Raw genomic sequence first — 13,005 nt, forward strand, 5'->3', positions numbered from 1 at the left:
TAATGCATATAATTACCTCTGATGATTATGCAAGGTGTGTCTAAAGGATGCACTTAATGGTTTAGGTTTTATTTGCGTTTCAGCATTTCGTTGCATCACTGTAATTTCCAGAGACTCCATTTCTGCATTTCTCCAAGTCTCTAATTGTTCATCTCCCACATAGCAGACTGTTTGCACGTGAATTGGGGCTCTGTTTTGTGCATATTTTCTCAACAGTGCTAGCTGTATTTCACAAGAAGATGGGAACATAGTAGCCTGAGCAGAGATGTTAAGTAGTAGCCACCATTCTCTGTGATTAACACTAACACGTTAATGTTAGATCTAGGGCAAGATCAAAGGCGCGGTGCGGAGTTCTCGTGATATATCTCAAACAAAATGATTGTGCATTTCAAACTAACGTCTGAATGGTTCGCTGTGTTTTACATAGCGTAATGCTCAATTATCATTCAAAGCATGGGTGAGCTGTTAGGTCCAATTTTACAGTGTAGTTGATCTGAGTTGAGTAAACATTCGAGTTCCCCTTCATAGCAGAAGTGATGTGAGATTTTTAGGCAGTTTTCTTAAAAAGGGCTATACATGCAGAGTAAGCTGTGTCGTTCTCAATTAAAATCAAGCGACTGTCTTACTGGATAAAGACCTATTTGCCCAGATTAATTTGAATCTGTTACAATGTTTTTCTAGAGGGTGAAAAGACCTTTTCTTTTTTCATCCTCTGCAGGTTCATGTCAGATCGGCTGGGCGTATTACTGCACAGGGGCAGGAGCGGCGGGTGCTATGCTGCTGTGCACCTGGCTGTCCTGTTTCGCAGGGAAGAAGCAAAAGCAGTACCCTTACTGAAGAGAGCATCAGAGAGACGGGGACAGGCGGAGACCTCGGGCGGTACGACAAAAAGGAGAGGACTCCAGTACAGCACATCAGGCACCAAAGACATCAAGTCATTATGGTGCTCTGCACATCATGGGACACTACTCATCTGACAACTGCAGGGACTGTTTCATAATGCAGCACACACACATGGCTTTGAAAAGTGGTACTTCTCTTAAAAGCTGTTCTTAAATGAAAAATGTATGGACCAATCCTGTTTGTAAGATTGTTACATAACTATTTCTTTAATGAAAAGTGTATTCTCCCTCTCTTTTTTTTCTTTTGTCTTCCTCTTCTTTGGTCTTTAATGTTTATGTGATAGTGCGCCCTGTGATGAACAGAAGTAATATTGCCTCATTGTTACGTGAAGTGTTTGCGGTCTCCTCTTCATCACTCATTCTTGCCTTAAACACAAACAGAAATGCAATAATCCCTATAATGTAAAGCAATCCGACACTGGCTGCCTGCTTCCTCGATTCAGACCCCAAAAAAATCAAAGCATAGTTTATTTAACACATTCATAAGATATACATTGTGTATGGTAATGTATTTTATCATTTTATCACGTTTTGTATTCACCCTCAAATTATTCTTTGCCATTATGTTTGTTTTGTAAATAAATGTTTATTGGAAGTCTGGTTTTTCAAGTCTTCTTTGAGTCGACGCCCCGGAGCAAAAACGAACAGTCGTGCATTCCTAAAAAGCTTTAGTCCCATGACTTCTTGATCTTGATAGTGTTCGCTACATTTGGGAGTCCTTTTTTTTTCCTGATCAACAAAGAGGATAAGGATGGGCAGTGCTGTGAATTTAATTTTTCCACCTTATTGATGAAGTAAATTTAGTAACCTCTAGTCAGAGTATTTGCCTTTTGATCAGGCTTCTCAGCTTAAAAGCTTTAGAGTCTTCAAGACAAAGCCTGAGATGCAATCATACCCTGGGAAATTGAGGCGCTCTGCGTCCGTCGGGCCATCAGTTTAATGTCAGGGGTTATCTCGTAGCTCCTCACCCTGCCTTCACAGTGTGAATAACAATAATGGCAACCTTTTCTTAGCAATTACCGCCGCTGTATGCGTGTCATTAGAGGTGCGAGCTGAACACAGCTTTTCAGTTACTATTTTTAGCCATTTGTTCTCTGTTTTTCTTTCTTTGATTAACAAACACCACATCCGAGCTCAAGTGCACAAAGTCAGCTCATTTCCAATGCAGCTGTTCTCGATGTGTTTTGGCCCTCATTAGCATGCCCATTTTCTCACAATTCTCAACATCACCCAGATAATGGCAACGCCCCCTCCCCTCCATCCCCACTGGAGAAATATCCTTCTCAGTACTTGCTCTGTTTAATATATTAGTATGGCTCCTCTGCATTCTGCTCTCTCCCTCTCTCTGATCTCCTCTGCTGATTGATATCAGCAGCGATTGTTACAGCGAGTCAACCAGATGCCTCATCAGCAGACGCAGACACATTGGGGTCACGTTGGAGCATTCCTTCTTTTATATCTGCACCCGAATCTCAGACTGACAGGGTGTACCATTCAATCTGAGATCTTGTAACAAGTAAGAGGCTGATTGTCTTAAAACATGATAAATGAGTGGCTGAGAAATTCAGTTGCTCGCATCAGCTCCTGAATGAAGACATATTACAACTGACGTAACTGACGTGAATTTAGACTGACTGGTGCTGATGTTCACCTTGAGCTGTACATATTTTTTGTGCTCTAAGAATCACAAACAGATTTATAGACACCTCATTTATGCTGGAATAGAGCTAAAAATAAGATTAGATAGCAGAAGACAAAGAAGGTTGTTTTTTGTAAGTGAGGGTGATGATTTAAAACCCCAATGGAGTCAACAAACAAATTCAAGTTAGCCAAAGCTTTAAAGACCAAATACAAATGATGAACTATGAAGTCATGTACTCAAAAAACGATACAATGATTACTAGCAGGATCACATCACCACAACTGTAGTGGTATACACTTACCAGCCCACTTTATTAGGTAAACCTCGTCAATTGTTTGCTATTGCAAAAATCTAATCGGCTAATCACATGGCAACAACTCAGTGCTTTTAGGTATGGATGAGACAACATCTCAAAGTTCAACTGAGCATCAGAAAAAAGGCGATTTTTTAAGGTGATTTTGAATGTGGCATCATTGAATCTGATGCGCAACAGCAACAGAAGACCACACCAGCTGCCACTCCTATCAGCTAAGAAGAGATAACTATGGCTCCAGTTTGCACTGGCTCAACAAAATTGGACAACAGAATATAGGAAAATCATTGCTTAGTCTGATGAGTCATCGTTTCTCCTGGGACATATGGAAGTTTGGACTAGCTTAACCATAGAAGCATGGATTCATCCTAACTTGCTTCACTGGTTCAGACTGGCCGTGGTGATGTAACGATTTAGGAGATTTTGTGTCGGCTCCTCAAGATGAACTGAGCATCCTTAAATTCCACTTACCTGAGCTGTTTTGTTGACCACATCAATCCCCTTGTGACCACAGTGTGCCCATCTTCTGAAGGCTTCTTCCAACAAGAAGAAGGCATGTCAAAAACAACCTGAATCTGGTTTCTTGAACATGAGTTCACTAGATCTCAATCAAACAAAGCACCTCTGGGATGTGGTGGAACAGGAGATTCCAACAGGATGGAACAGGATGTGCAGTCCACAAATCTGCAATAATTATGTGATGCCATCATGTCAATATGGACCAGAATTTCTGAGGAATGTTTCCAGCACCTTTTCAAATCTGTACCAAGGCAGTGTTGAAGGCAAAAAAAGGGGTATTTATTTTTAATATTTTAAAGGTCAGCCTAAGTAAACTTAATATAAACATAAACAAAGAAAGACTATGTGGACTGGATCCAAAAGAACCCTAAGGCAAATTGTCTATTTCCAAATTGCTTTTCCTTTTACCTTTAAGAGCCAAAAAACAACATTAGGAGAAATCAACAAAGACAACGTAGTGAATGTTGCTTAAACTAGAGGCAGTTAAAACTGCAGCATTTTAGGAGGATTACAACGCCCCTGAGAGCTTAACACACTGCAACTTAAGAAGAGCACATTTCTGTATTGTCATAGCAGCAAAGATGTTTTCCTAATGTTTTGAGCTCCCAGTGCCATGGTAATTATTTAAGAAAGAGAGTCCTAAATAACCTTGAGAGAGTTGAACTTAATCTGCCAGATAGATACATCAACATCAATTAGTTCTTTCTAATTATTAGTTTTTTTCCATCGACACTTTTGGGCAAGATAATTGCTGCCCTTAAGAGCAACACTGTTTAAAAAAGGTTTTGTGCTTCTATAACACCAATCTCCATAAAGATATTGCATAATGGATATTGCTGCAGGATAGCTGGAGAGCCTGTATAGAAAGATAGCAGAGTGTCACCCTCACTTTCCGCCCAGAGCAGTTATTTTGTAGTGGAATATTTAAATGTACCGTCGGCGGCATAAATAAAAACTACACAACCAACTTCAATACTAATGTGCATCCCACACAACATCAAACACAGCTACACAGGTGGATCACATTAACTAGAATGTAAACTAACTTTGAAGTTACTCCATCTTATTAATTTCAGATAAAATCCCACCCACATTTTTCCATTCTTTGTTTCCTACTGTGATTCACAAGTCCCTGCTCTACTTAAAGAAAATGCCAATTAGCTGTGTATGTCTTCTTTTAGAGATCTGACAATTACCATGTTAATTTGGGCAGGGAAGTAAAGGGAATTCATGAAAACATAGACCAGACAAACCACATCAGCAAAGAGGATCAGAGGCTGTTACTCAAAGCTCACAGACAGGGATAGAGGGATTACAGCTCAGGGTTCGCTGGTTCACCCTCAGGGATATATGGAGGCTCTGGTTAGCGGGGTTTCAAAATTAGCAGTTTGTTTGAACTTAGTAAAAAGGTAAAGCCCATACGGAGAGAGTATATTTGATCAAGGAAAAATGTCTGCTCTATATTATTAGCACCTCTGTTTACCTTCCAGAGACCACACTCACACACACGCACACACCCATGTGTGTTTTCCAACATGGTTTACCTTTTAAATGAATAAATGCCTCTTGGACTTTATTGGCCTTTTGGAGAAGGAGTTCTGGGTTTTTTTTCTGTGGATGTACCATTCGGTTTGACAGGTGATCCAGCTGCGCAGCACATCATAGCTTGACAACATCACTTAAGATTGACGCTGTGTAACCAAAGCTTTCCCATTTGGCAGCTTTGGGTCCTTCATCCCTACATCTCTTCCTTACATCATTCTGTCAAATCCCTGCTAAGAATAGCAAAGACATAAGCATGTGACACAGGTGAAGAAAATGAGGAATCTGGCATAATTAGAATATATCTAATATAATATCTAATATAATATCTAGACGAACATTCACAGTATGTCAATGAACTATAGCAAAAAAACAAAACAAAAATCGTCATCACATCCTTCTTGACCCTCTACAATTTGCACAGAACCCCAGTAGCTGTACACATGATGCCTTACCCAACTCACTCCCCTCTACTCCACTCCACCCCTACCCACTTGAACACCAGGTGAGAAGCTTGCTAGTTATTGATTATGGCTCAGCATTTAACACAATAGTCCCTTTGGGGTCACTCACTAAACTGAGTTACCTTGGCCTGTACTCCTCCGACTCAGGAACTTGTGGTAGCTGAAGTATCATCACCTGGATGGGAAGCTTTACCCAACAGGACCGCTTGGCCCTCAGGAAAGCGGGTTACTCAGCTGATAAAACAATCAAGGCCACGCCCCTCAAGTCTGAAAGGCATCAACAATGTAGAACAAGAGCCAAGAGGATTGCTGGGAACCCCAACTCCCAACAACAAATTGTATTCTCTGTTGCTATCAGGGAGACGCTGTGGTCTACTGGTGACCAAGACAGAGGAACAGGAGGAGCATCTAGCTCAGACCATCAGACTGTTAAATGACACAGAGACTTAAGCTCCTCCCCCACTACGCTAATATTCAGTCACTGACGTCTCTTATGGTTGCACTGTTGTTTATTTTGGTTTATTGGTTATGTTGGCAGATTTATGTTGGTTGTTTCTTTCTTTTCTTCCTCATGCACAGTCAGTTAGGTACATACGTGACTATACTGTGTGCGACAAATAAAGCTTAACCTTAAACTTGTACTGCATTTGGTAGCATTTTGCAGCATGTAAGTGAGTGAGTACACTCTTTGGTCAGTCTGACCCACAGTCCTCTGTGCTACAGCTGCAAGGTCATGTTATGACAAATTGGTATGTCTTAGAGAATACATATTACACACTTTGTAAGGCCAGCGGTACTGAGAACAAAAAGAAGATGTAGTTGCAGAAGCATGAGATTTAGACTTGGGGGTGATAGATGATCGTGAGCTAGTGCAAACAATATTTTTCCGTTGCCTTTCCTATTGTAACATCCCAAATTGATTCCACGTGCAAAAAAGTTTTACTCTCTGAGAGAGATATCTTGTCTTTTTAAGACCTCTAATGAGCCGGAATACTTAAATCACCTAAATGGGCTTAACATGGGTGTGCATAGAGTTAATTAAAATGTGATTATAAAGTATCAGACAGATAAGGATAATCTATATGCAGAATAGTGGTGATACAGTTTTTATATATCAGTTTTACTATTTAGGGCAGCACAGTGGGGTGGTAGTTAGCACTGTCGCATCACAGCAAGAAGGTCCTGGGTTCAAATCCACCATCTGGCCGGGGCCTTTCTGTGTGTGTGAAGTCTGCATGTTCTGTCTGGGTACTCCAGCTCCCTTCCACAGTCCAAAGACATGCAGTTAGGAGGGCTAGGCTAATTGGTGATTGTAAATTTGCCACATGTGAGATTATGAGTGAAGCTTTAGTATGAGCACTAATATCACACAGGGCAGAAGACAGCTTTGCTGTTGCTCTCTGTAGATTTCACCATGTTCCACCTCGCACCTACTTGGAATTTTCAGTCACTGGTTTCTATTTTCTTATAAATAGACATACCAAATCTGTCTATTTTTTTCCAGACATTAGTAATAAAATAAACCTGTGGGCTGTATGTCTGCAGCTCTTCATCAATAACATTCTAATTTCTCATGATGAGAAAAACACCCAAATCTCACATGGCTTCCACATTGCCTCACTTCTCCTCTTCATAACTTCATTTCACAAGTTCGTCCAAATTATTTCCTAGTAAGAGGAGACCGGCTCTGAGGGATGGGAGTAAAAGAGCATTAGTGAAAAAGCATTGGTATCCTCAGACAGATGTCTTCCTTGTGTGCACTTGCCATCGCCTTTTAAGACACTTCAGTCAAAATTCAAACTAGGAAACTAGCAGTAGCCTATTTCCAAACCTGGGTGAAACCTGGCTACAAGAACTTTATAGATAATTCCTAAATACCAAAAGTTACTGCCTCACAAATTTTCCAGAGATCTGAAACCATATCTCTAGGCACTGTCTCAAAGGAAAAGAAAAGAAAAAAAAAACACAGAGAGCTTCCCAAAGCTCGCAGAAATGGCACAGTTTTCATTAAAGGCTGAACAGAGTTCTGTTGCACTAGAAAAACAAAAAAGAAAAATCCATCATTAATGTCTTCTTGTTACTCAAAAAACATAACTCCTTTCAAACACAGCATCCAAAAAAGTGCAAATATTTTCAGGGCCATATAGAGAACCTATACTGTAATACGAGATATATGCAGAGAAGATGTATGAGGAGCGTTCTCTGAGCTCCTATCTAAATTGTCACAACACTGAGGTATTGTTTGGCGTAATCAACTCTGCTATCAACCCTCTGCAGCACAGAAGGCCTCCCAGGAGAAACATGCTGATTCTTCTATCTGTCTCCAAAAGCTCACGAGTACAGGATTCCAAATCTACTGCCATTTTAATTCTATTTTGAATCGCAGCAAACCTATTTTATATGATACATATATGAAGCACTTCATCCTAGAAAGTTGTTGCAGCTGATTTACTTCAGGTGGTCTTGGATATTGTTAAGGCTGAACAGAGAACCAAAATGAAGAATACGAAGAGTAGGGTGTAGCAATAAAGAGCAAGCTATTCACATGTTAAGTTAATACTGAGTCCAGGGGCCAGGAAGAAAGGTTGAAGTTGGCAGCTTATGGATTTACCAGTGCAGGACAAGGGAGGGGAAATGGAGCCCAGCAGTGTCAAGCCCAGCCAGAGAAAGAGAAGAGAGGGGCAGTCAGAAGAGGGAAATACGTACAAGGAAAGTACAATGAGAGGGCATCAGTGGCTGGACTCAGGCTGGTGAAGATGGATTGTCTACAGTCTGGTAAAGTAGGGAAGTCAGAGACCCGTACGCAAGGCTGGAAAGATTACAGATGATTTGCAGCTGGTTGGCACTTCTCACACACCTGATTCCACTTAGTAGAGAGAGCGAGAGTCAAAAATCAACAAGCTTTAGAGCTGGATATTTGTCTCCAGCTCAAGTGAAAAATAATACACTTTCCCAGTGAAAAATACCAGACCAGAGGAATGGAAAAGAAAACAGCTATTGTTAGCAGCAAAATTTTCCTCCGGGAACTGCTCCCTGATGCTGGTACTCTGAGTTTATGAGGTAACTTCCTCTGCCATTCTGGTGGTTGTGTGGTAAATGTTCCAAAATACTGCACAAGTCTATAAGCACTAGAATAGTATCTCTGCAAAACACCACATGACTGCACATGGTGTACCAGCAGCACAAAATTCCATGACGACTATGATATATTTCTCATAATATTTCTGAGTTTTTATTTGCAGGTGTGTCAATTCTTACTGCTTCGGGATGACAAAAAATCAGCCCTTGTTTCGTTCTCCGGCTAACCTGGAAAATCAGTCATAGTTTCTTTTCATCTCAATGTCTTCGATATCTTGGCGTCTATCTCTTTACACACTTAGAAACGTGTTCCCTTTTTTGGATGTTGTTTTGTTGCACGTCTGCTCTGATTACGGACATTATCCCGCTACTATATACATTTTATGAACTTTCTTTCATTTTGCAGAAGTGGCCCGTGCTATATTTGGTTCATTATCTCTGGGGGGGGAAATGCATTTATCTTTCATTGTTGAGCTCACATAGGTCTAGGCATTCCACTGAAGCTGTTTAGGTGATTTAGTTGTCTGATAATGATATTGTTATGTCTTTCCCCACTTCCTGTATGTCTTAAATGTGCTGTTAAGTTTCTTTGAACTGCCACAGAAGCTCTCAACCACTAATGTCACCCAGGATGATGTGAACATTAGAGTGCGCATTAAGGAAAGTACCACACCACATATACTCACCTCTGTAATGAAATACAATTCTTAGATTACATAGCTTTAGTTTGGTCATTTTATACTATTTTGTAGATATTTTTCCCTTTCCTGCTTCATAGGCGTATCTTTTTCCTTCAGTGCCCGAAGAGATACTGCTTCTTTAAATCTCCTAGCCATTCACCTTTAAATATGATACACAGTGTTTCACAAAACACCCACAGATTTCTCTTTTGATTCTTCGGATGGCAGCAACATCTAAGCAGTTATTACTGAAAATGTTGCATTGGTATTAACCACCTAGGAAATCGGTATTTTAATTAATAGTTTCTTATAATGGATCTATTCTTTAATTTTGTGGGATTTTAAATGTGGGGCTTTAGTAAGTGAAGGAATATATTCTCTTTAGACTGTTTAGCCTGTCCTTTTTACTCAGTAGGATTCAAATCCAAAAATATGTGAAGGATAATTATCTTTCAGGAAAGTGTAACAAGAAAGAGGGGCAAGGTGAAAAATATCCCAGATAATTATCTGAAGGACAGCACTGTGGTCTGAGGGAAAGGACGGTGATAAAGTGTTGCTTTATGTCTCTCAAATGGACTTTATAATTCAGGTGAACTTTAGATCTGCCCTTCATCACCCACACGGTGCATTGAATCATAGTCTTGCTTCTTTGATGGCTGATCATTGGATTGAATTCATTCAATCCAATTCTGTTTGAACAGCTGAGCAGCTTACAGCTGCGGGTAATAAAACAATGGTTTGAAGATATTGTACTCATCATCTTTAATATTTCCTCCATGAAGTAGCTTATATCAATGAATTTATTTTTTTTTTAAATGCTTCCTCCTTATAATTTGCCGTTTTTATTAAACAAAGCTGCTCAGAGCATTCATTTTGAAGATTTATTACTACTGTCCTAACTTTCTCATACTAATGCCACCTGGGCAATGCACTGTTGTTACAATATATTGCAGCGGTATTTCATGCCCTGCTTTTTTTCTTTTTAAATTTAAACACTATATATTACATCTTATGCAGGTTTATGGTTCCCTGATGGTCTTAAACATTCACCTTCACTGACAATGGATTTCAAATTGTTCCCACGACCGAACATTTGATGGCTTTCAATATACTATAAGCTTCTCCTAGAAATTAAATTGGCAAGACATCAAGGGGTTTTTTTTTGTTACAAAAGGTGTATTCCACTAATAATGTCAAACATAAATGAAGCTTAAATTTTATGACATAATTTCTCTTAAAATATATTACAGTGAAAGAAGGTCATCAATACAGGTTTTCTTTGTCATTTTAGTTCCTTGGCCTGTGTTTTTGTATTCTCTTTCAAGAACATGAAATGTAAATGTATTGCACTGTAGACTGTATTTCACTTTGATGTCCTCCATGATCCTGTCCATATATCATACAGCGCCTAAATCCTGAATTGAGAAACCTGTAAGCTAATTTTTAATTTTTATTGCCCCACAGCTGCTTCATGCCAGCCGTCCATCAATTATGAAGCAGCACAAATTAGATGAGTCACAGCATCTGATACCGTCTGATACCACAAACGCCTACAGCAAGGCCCTTCATATAGAATCTGCAAATACCTCGCAAATCAAACGTTTAATGTGATGTAAAATAGCTCTGTCACAGAAAAACATAAACTTTTACAGTTTGGTCCTCTGGTGGCCAACAAACTTTGTATTTAAAGCATGTTTTTAGTTTTATTGGAGAAACACTATTCTGTGGAATTAGATGAAATCACCAACAAGAGGCTGAACTTCATCGGTTTTCTGATTTACCTTTAAATTCTGTAATGCAAAGTTAACAGCTTGTCATAAAGAAATGGCTCTTCCATGCTGCATATAGTCCCCCAACCATTTATCAGTATAGGCTCTACTGAGAGTTTGTCAGGGCTTCTTTCCAGACTAAATGAGACATCATTATATGTGCCAAAATAAGGAAAAATGTCCATCACATTTCCCCAAACAGCTTATGCAGCATAATCCAGAAGCTGTAAACAAACTGTCGGACCATAATTCGTAATTGTCTTTATTTTCCTCCTGAGGAGGATCAGCTATTTGCTAATAGGTGCAGCCAGAGCGATACCAAAGAGGGGGAAGCATATCAGAAGGTAATGAAACAAATAATTTGTGGTTCTATGGTAAACGCAGCCATCTGACTCTGAGGCATTTGGTTTACAAAAAGATGCTGTTTGGGGGATTCTGCTGATCATTAAAGCACAGCAGAGGTGTGTGCTCAACTTTCAACTCCTGAGCTACAAATGACACTTTCTTTCCTTGCCCAATTTACACATTTACACACCAGTTCATTCATTGCCATCTGATATGGAAGTTAATTAGCAGACTCTCACAAAGATGCTGGTGTGATGCTTTGTAGTCTGATTTCAAAACGCTGTACTGGCAGGATCTTATATTTAGACTTTTATAGCTTATGTATATGAGCGTAAACAAGTAAAAATGATGGATTGCATTGTTTTGTTTTTTTTTATAAAGAATCTGACATCTGGTGGAATATCTCACAACTAACAAGGTTAATTAGAAACATAGCTGGGTGTAAAAATAATACAGACGCCGAGTCTTTTAGAAGTAAAGCTGGGAGGGGGGTGCTTCACCAGCCTGTGAATTCAGCATACGGAACAATGCAAGAATGTGACTGTAATATTATCAAGTAGAAATGGAGAATGGCAAATCATTCCTTATCTGTGGCACATAATATCATTAAAGGATTAAGAGAATCTGAATAAAAAAATATCTGCAGGCGAATGCCAAAAAAGCTCAAATAAATAAATAAATAATAAAAATCTTCACAGCTTCATATCCTGAGGCAGCACTACACTGAAGACTGACAGCTGCGCAGTGGAAACTATCCAATATCTACTGTCAATATTAATTGTATTTGGAATTACTGCCTCAAAGCAAAGAAGGTCCTGGGTTTGAATCCATCTTGCTGGGGTCTTTCTGTCTGGACTTTGCATGTTTTCCTCTCGTCTGTGATTCTGGCTTCCTCCTACAGCTCAAACACATGCAAAGTGGAGAGGTCACATTCAGCTTGCTACCACCTGGTACTGGGATGCAGTGACATAATGATAAATCATTATTGCCAAATGATTCCACCATTTTCAGCAACAGGTGTGCTTATTTCAGCAAGGCAATGCCAAATTACATTCTCCACATATAACAGCAGCATGTCTCTGTGGTGAAAGACTTCAAGTCTCAACTGGCCTGCCTGCAGTGTGATCATTTGATGTATAATGAAACAAAAAGATATGACACAAGCATGCCCTTGAACTGTTGAGAAACTGAAATAGTCTCCTGAGGAAGAATAGGAAGCGATTTCACTTTCAAAACTAGAACACAACTGGCCACCGTAACTCAGAGCCTTACTGCATGTTGTCAAAAGGAGGGATGATGTAACATAGTAGTAAACAGGCCCCTGTCCTCCCCAAATATCTACCTACCTTCAAATAAGCTTTTTTGTTTAAAAAAAAAAGGGGGGGGGGGGTCATGATTATTAACATTTACCGTGTGTTTTTGTAGTCATTTTTGTTGGTTGGTTGCCAGTTTTTTTGTATTGCATTTGCTAAGAAATGAAAAACAGCATCATTTATGGTGGACTTGCTTGCTTGAGGGGTTAAACTTAAAACCTTCAGTTACCTGATCAGAACTATTATATCAAACCAGTCGTTTCATTATGATGAATAGTGACAGTCCATTTCATTTCCATTAATTCATTGTGGACCTCTTCTTCCATGTCATTACCCTGCATGCACACACATGTGTTTTACTTCAGCTTAATATGCTTGTGATTCACAAGTAAAGCTGTCTGGCTCACTATCAGTACCTAACTGGGTCCCAGCACTTTA

General features: G+C 39.5%; 1 protein-coding gene across 1 annotated transcript in view; it reads left to right on the plus strand.

Annotated features, from left to right (window-relative positions):
- LOC146503687 (LHFPL tetraspan subfamily member 6 protein) overlaps nt 1-9,947 on the plus strand; it is a 54,019-nt gene extending 44,072 nt beyond the window's left edge. Inside the window, exon 4 of the mRNA XM_085131413.1 lies at nt 719-9,947. Within this exon, the coding sequence (XP_084987539.1) occupies nt 719-837 (119 nt within the window). The 3' untranslated portion in view covers nt 838-9,947. The remainder of the gene's footprint in view (nt 1-718) is intronic.
- Nucleotides 9,948-13,005: the final 3,058 nt, after the last annotated feature.

Source organism: Neolamprologus multifasciatus, chromosome 14, assembly GCF_963576455.1.
Source record: "Neolamprologus multifasciatus chromosome 14, fNeoMul1.2, whole genome shotgun sequence".
Lineage (NCBI taxonomy): Eukaryota > Metazoa > Chordata > Actinopteri > Cichliformes > Cichlidae > Neolamprologus > Neolamprologus multifasciatus.